The sequence below is a fragment of the Zonotrichia albicollis genome, chromosome 7 (assembly GCF_047830755.1).
Source record: "Zonotrichia albicollis isolate bZonAlb1 chromosome 7, bZonAlb1.hap1, whole genome shotgun sequence".
Taxonomy (NCBI): domain Eukaryota; kingdom Metazoa; phylum Chordata; class Aves; order Passeriformes; family Passerellidae; genus Zonotrichia; species Zonotrichia albicollis.
In genome coordinates, this window is record NC_133825.1 from 6,516,415 (window position 1) to 6,522,117 (window position 5,703).

At 51.8% G+C, this 5,703-nt stretch overlaps 1 protein-coding gene across 1 annotated transcript; it reads right to left on the minus strand.

Annotated features, from left to right (window-relative positions):
* Positions 1–1,023: 1,023 nt before the first annotated feature.
* On the minus strand, positions 1,024–5,422 carry LOC141729573 (olfactory receptor 14A16-like). The gene is made up of 2 exons (XM_074544275.1): positions 5,413–5,422; positions 1,024–1,985 (listed from the first exon to the last, which is right to left on the minus strand). Exons 1-2 carry the CDS (start codon positions 5,420–5,422, stop codon positions 1,024–1,026), a joined length of 972 nt encoding a protein of 323 aa, XP_074400376.1.
* Between the last annotated feature and the right edge of the window lie 281 nt (positions 5,423–5,703).

Consider the following 5,703-nt stretch of genomic DNA (forward strand, 5'->3'; position numbering starts at 1 on the left):
GAGTGCAGAGGCCAGGACAAAGCTGAGTGGTTTCCCTGGTGTCCCCCAGCCCTTGCTGGCCCCAGGGGCTGATGGCATTTGTGCTCCCTCAGGTTCATGTCCCCACACCAACAGCATGGGGGTGCCCCCCCTGCTGTGTGCAATGCAAACAGGGGCTGCTGAGCCAGTGCTGCCGTGTCTGTGCCTGCAAGGATGGGGCACCTGTGTGAGCTGGGGGAGAGGCCAGGGCTGCAGAGGGGGGATGTTGTTGGCAGCTCCATGAGGACGCTCTGGGATGCTGCCCTGGGCTGTCCAGTGCACTGGGGATGGATCAGCCCCTGCTCTGCTGCTCCTTCCCATCTCCCCCATGGCCCTTGCAGAGCCCCAGCCATGCAGTTTGCCCCCAGCCTGCCCACGGCCAGCCTGGGGCTGCTCACCGGGATTTTCTGTGCTGTGCATTGGCCTGGGCGTGTTCTTGAGAGAGCCTGGGCAAGGAGCCTGGAGCCCCCAGGGCCTGGCCTGAGGCGTCAGCGCTGCCCCAGCAGTGCCCATGGCCTGTCCCTGCTGCAGCCCCGGCACTGCCACCCCCAGGGCTGTGCCCGGCCCCGAGAGCACTCAGGCCCTGCAGCAACACCAGGGCCACCAGGGCAGTGGGGCTGGGCCACGGCAGCAGCACTGGCAACACCAAGTGCTGCTGCTGCTGGGCACAGCTGCTGGGCCAGCACTGATCTGCCCCCAGCTCTGCACACAGACATTGCTGCTGCAGCTCCAGAGAAGGCAACACAAGGGCATCTCTGCAGAAAACTTTGCTGGGAGATCCTTTAGTTCCTTTAAAGCCATCAAGACCGCAGCCCCTCATTGACGCAGTCTGTGGCCACATGGAAGGCAGAGAGAAACAAAATGAGAAATGGTACAAACAGCTGCTTTTTTTTCTGGACAATAAGAGGAACTAATACAAAGGAAAAAATTCCACTACAACCAAACCATAAAGAAAAATCAAAGATAACTTTTTTTATAAGTTATTTGCAGAAACTGACCAGCATTTTAATGTCCCTGAAAGCATCCCGTCATCAGTCTCCTAACTGCAGCCTTGAACTCCTTGTTCCTCAGGCTGTAGATGAGGGGGTTCAGGGCTGGAGGCACCACCGAGTACAGCACTGACAGGGCCAGATCCAGGGATGGGGAGGACATGGAAGGGGGCTTCAATTGAGCAAATATACCAGGGCTCACAAACAGGGAGACCACGGCCAGGTGAGGAAGGCAGGTGGAAAAGGCTTTGTGCCGTCCCTGCTCAGAGGGGATCCTCAGCACAGCCCTGAAGATCTGCACATAGGAGAAAACAATGAACACAAAACAACCAAATACCAACAAGGCACTAACTTTGATGAGTCCAACTTCCCTGAGAGTGTTTGAGTGTGAGCAGGAGAGCTTGAGGATGTGTGGAACCTCACAGAAGAACTGGCCAAGGGCATTGCCATGGCACAGGGTCAGGGAAAATGTATTGGCTGTGTGCAGCAGAGCATTGAGAAAGGCACTGGCCCAGGCAGCTGCTGCCATGTGGGCACAAGCTCTGCTGCCCAGGAGGGTCCCGTAGTGCAGGGGTTTGCAGACGGACACGTAGCGGTCATAGCACATGATGGTCAAGAGTGAATACCCTGCTGTGATAAAGAACAGAAAGAAAAAGACCTGTGCAGCACATCCTGTGTAGGAGATGTTCCTGGTGTCCCAGAGGGAATTGTGCATGGCTTTGGGGACAGTGGTGCAGATGGAGCCCAGGTCACTGAGGGCCAGGTTGAGCAGGAAGAAGAACATGGGCGTGTGCAGGTGGTGGCCACAGGCTATGGCGCTGATGATGAGGCCGTTGCCCAGGAGGGCAGCCAGGGAGATGCCCAGCAAGAGGCAGAAGTGCAGGAGCTGCAGCTGCCGCGTGTCTGCCAATGCCAGGAGGAGGAAATGCCTGATGGAGCTGCTGTTGGACATTTGCTGTGGTGCCTTGGCATGGGGATCTGAAAAAAAGTAATCATGGAATAGTTGGGTTTGGAGAGGACTTGAGGTATCCCAGCACAGCCTGGGGTCACTTTTCCCCCACTGCCTGCCCAGGGCTCTCCTGCCTGGAGCTGTCCCTGCCAGCAGCTGCTTCCCTGTGCCCAGGGCTGGCCCTGCCAGTGCTGCCAGAGCCCAGACCAGCCCTGGGGGCTCAGCTCTGCCCTGCAGACCCCTCCCAGCTCTGGCACTGCCCAGGGGCAGCTCAGGCTCTGCAGCGTCTGATGGCAACAGAGCAACTCTGAGGAGGCTGGAAAAGCAAAACTGATGCAGCTTCTAGAGGGCCCTGTGCTGATTTCTGTCACTTCCTGGTTTATTAATACCTGAGAGAAATTTCTTTTTATTTTTCTCGACCTGAATTGAGAGATAAATATGTATGTGCAATTTCTTATCCAGGCAACCCAGATCAATAGATTAAAAAGACAGAATTTTCCAGGAATTTCACTTTTATGCAGCCCCTGCCTTCCTGTGCTCCCTGTATAATCAACCTGGAAATTATGTGGATTTAAATGTCCTGCTGGGACCAGTCCTGAACAATGCAGCATCCTCACCACAGAAGGAGAACACTCCCAAGCCTTACCAGCTGTCTCCTCCCACCCAGATCTTGTCCCCCAGTGCTGGGAGCAGCTGCCAGGGCTGGCTGAGAGCTGTCCCTGGCAGGCAGCAGAGTCCCTGCCCCAGCACAGCGCCCTGGGCTGCAGGACCCTGCTCTGCAGGACAGCCCTGGGCACCCCTGGCTGCTGTGCACAAGAGACAATCAGAGAATGTACTCACAGGGTCTGTAGGCATTGGGATGTTCCAGCTTGAGGAGATGGCTCCAGGAGCTGCAGCTGCATTGTCCTGCAGCCAGAGGTTCCTGTGCCAAGGGCTGGCAGTGATTCTGCCCCAGGCACTTCTCAGCACCTTCCCAGACCTGACTGATTGAAGCTCTCTGTGCCTCTGTGCTGTGCCTGGGGTGGCTGCAGGCAGTGCCCCAGCCCTGCTGGGCTGGCAGAAGAGCTGCTCATCAAGAGAAATGTGCTTTTGAAGCTCTTCTTGGTTACCAGGAGCTGCCTCTGTGCCAGGAGCCCAGCCCAGCCCAGCAGCACAGACGCAGCACAAGGACTTTAACGAGCCTCTGGGGCTTTGTGCTCAGGCTCTGACCACACTCCTTGAGAGGGAACTGAACAAACCTCTCCAGAACTCCAAGTCAGAATCCAACTCCAGAGTTTCTTGAAGTTTTAATGGGTCCCAGAGAGGGACACGACTGAGAAAGTTTCCCCACACCCCAGGCAGAGCACAGAAGTGGAAGCAGTGATGACAGGTGGGGACAAAGAGAAGCCAAGTCTTGGTGCCCTGGGGCACAGCAGGGTCTGTGCCACCAAAGGCTGTGAGGAGACACTTTGTCCTGAGGCCCTGGGGCCTCCTGTCACAGCCCCAGCCTGGCTGGGCACTGTCAGCCCCTTGTCCTGCCCTCAGCATTCCCCCTAGCCCACATCCCAGTGTCCTCAAGAATCTGCTGGAAGGAGTCCCTGGGGAGTCTTTGTCAGGAATGGCCCTGGAGGCTCCATAATGCCCCCAAGGGACTGCAGGTTTTTCAAAGGACTTTGGGTTTGGCTTTTGCCTTGGAGTCTCTGAGAGGTTTGTGCAATCATGGCCTCCAATTATCTGCTTTAATTAGTCCCTGGAGAGGCTTTCTCTCCCTTTGAGAGCTCAGTGGGCTCATTAATACTTCAGGGTACTTCAGTTATTTTAGGGTACTTGGTGTTTCCCTTTTGATACAGATTCTGTGAGAAGTTTGTGCAATCATGGCCCCAATTATCTGCTTTAATGAATCCCTTGAGAGCTTTGCGCTGACACTCGGTAGGGCTCATTAACGCCTTGAGAGACTCAAGGTTTTTAAGGTACTTTATGGATTTCAGAATACTTTTAGGTACTTTTAAGGTTTTTCCTTCCCACACTTAGTCTCTGAGAGGTTTTCATGCCATCCTGGCCTCTAGTTCTCTTGTCCAAGGAGTCCATGAGGAGTCTGTGTTGGTTATCTTCCACGTTTCTGTTTTACAACAAAGATGGAACTGAAAGAATTTTAAAAGACTTTCTAAAAGCATCCAAACAAACATGGAACAATGAACAATTGAACAACAACAACCACTAAGAGAAATAATAGTCCTGTTTTAGCTAGACATCATCCAACCCTTTAGTCCTCAGGATTGGAAGAGTTTATTGATCCAGTCTTTGCTTTCCACTTGAAGCTTCTTGAACCCTTCCTTCAGTACCTGAGTGCTCTTGTGGATTGACTCACTGTGGCTGGAAAGGTTCATGCAACACATGCCCTCAGAGTCTACACAGCCATGCCCATGTGCCCAGAGTAAAACCTCTATTGCTGTTCTGCAAGGTGGGCTGTGTGATGGTCTCTATGTCTGAGAGCAAGCCACTCAATATGTGGGAGGTAGCATTGGTTTGCTTACTTAACAGGCACCCAAGATAGTCTAATTGTCCTAAAGCTTTAGCTGCAGCCACCCAAGGTTGTCCAAATTGGGGGTGCTACCATCCGATACCTGGATTAAAGTTTTCAAAGCCATCTCTTTGATATCATTCAATTCTTCTCTGGGGATATCTGCTGCTTGAGCATCTGGCAGGCTGTGTTGTCCTTCTCCAGCTAGATGGTTGATTGTCAATTCTGCCCTTGCCTCATTAGTAGCATAGTCTGCTATTAATTGATTTAGTAAACACTTGCATCCCCCTTCCCACAGGGTGTATTCTGTAGGTGACAACAACATGGTCATAATATATTTTAAATCCTAGCAGGTTAGGACATATGCTGTAAACATGGGCCTCATTAGGCCATTAAAACAAGGTAAGTCCTTCCTATGGTCTTTAGGTCCTTGTTGGAGAATTTAGCTCAGACAAGGCTTGAAGGAAAGAGGCCGTGAAAATATACAGCTGATGGAAAAGTAAAAGGCAGCTGTAAGCAGCAATTCTCAAGACTGTTTCCCAGACATGTTTCTGTAAACAGCAAGAGTTCTCAAGCCTGTCTTCAATAACAAGTAAATACCTTGTCCTTGGATAAAGTATGGGAAAGCAAAGTGACAAACATAGAGGCCTTGAGAATCTTTCATATCAGGGTGAGAACACAAATCTTGGTTTCAATAACAAACCACAGGTATTGAAAACAAAAGGAGGGGTTAATGTTTAATCTGTGACCTATGATGAGCTCGGATTTTGCAATATTTATGAGCTTAATTAACACTATTATAAAAGGTGCCTGGTGAATCAATAAATTGGAGTTCAATGCTGATTAAAGGATGAGTCGTCTCCCTTCACTTCTATAGGTGCTCTACAGAGCTCCTTGATTTCCTCGTAAACCAATGGCTGATACCTGGGATTCTGCCCTCTTCTTTCATAACGTACCCAGGGCCATGAGGAGTTTCAAGGCTATTTGTAGTCTCCTTCCTTAACTGTAGGCATGGTCCAGGGTGGAGAGGATGATTGACAGTGGGGGCATGTCCCAGTCGTGGGCGTGGAGTCTGGAGGTTCATTCAGGGCAAAAGAGAAGGTTGTGGTAGCAGGAAGTGGAGGACCCAAGATAGAGGGAGGATGTTTGGGCTCCCAAGCCACATTCGGACTCCTTCTATCTTGAGTCTCCAGAGCATGATGCTCCAAGACCATGTGGCCATTGCCATCTTGGACCATCATGGAAGG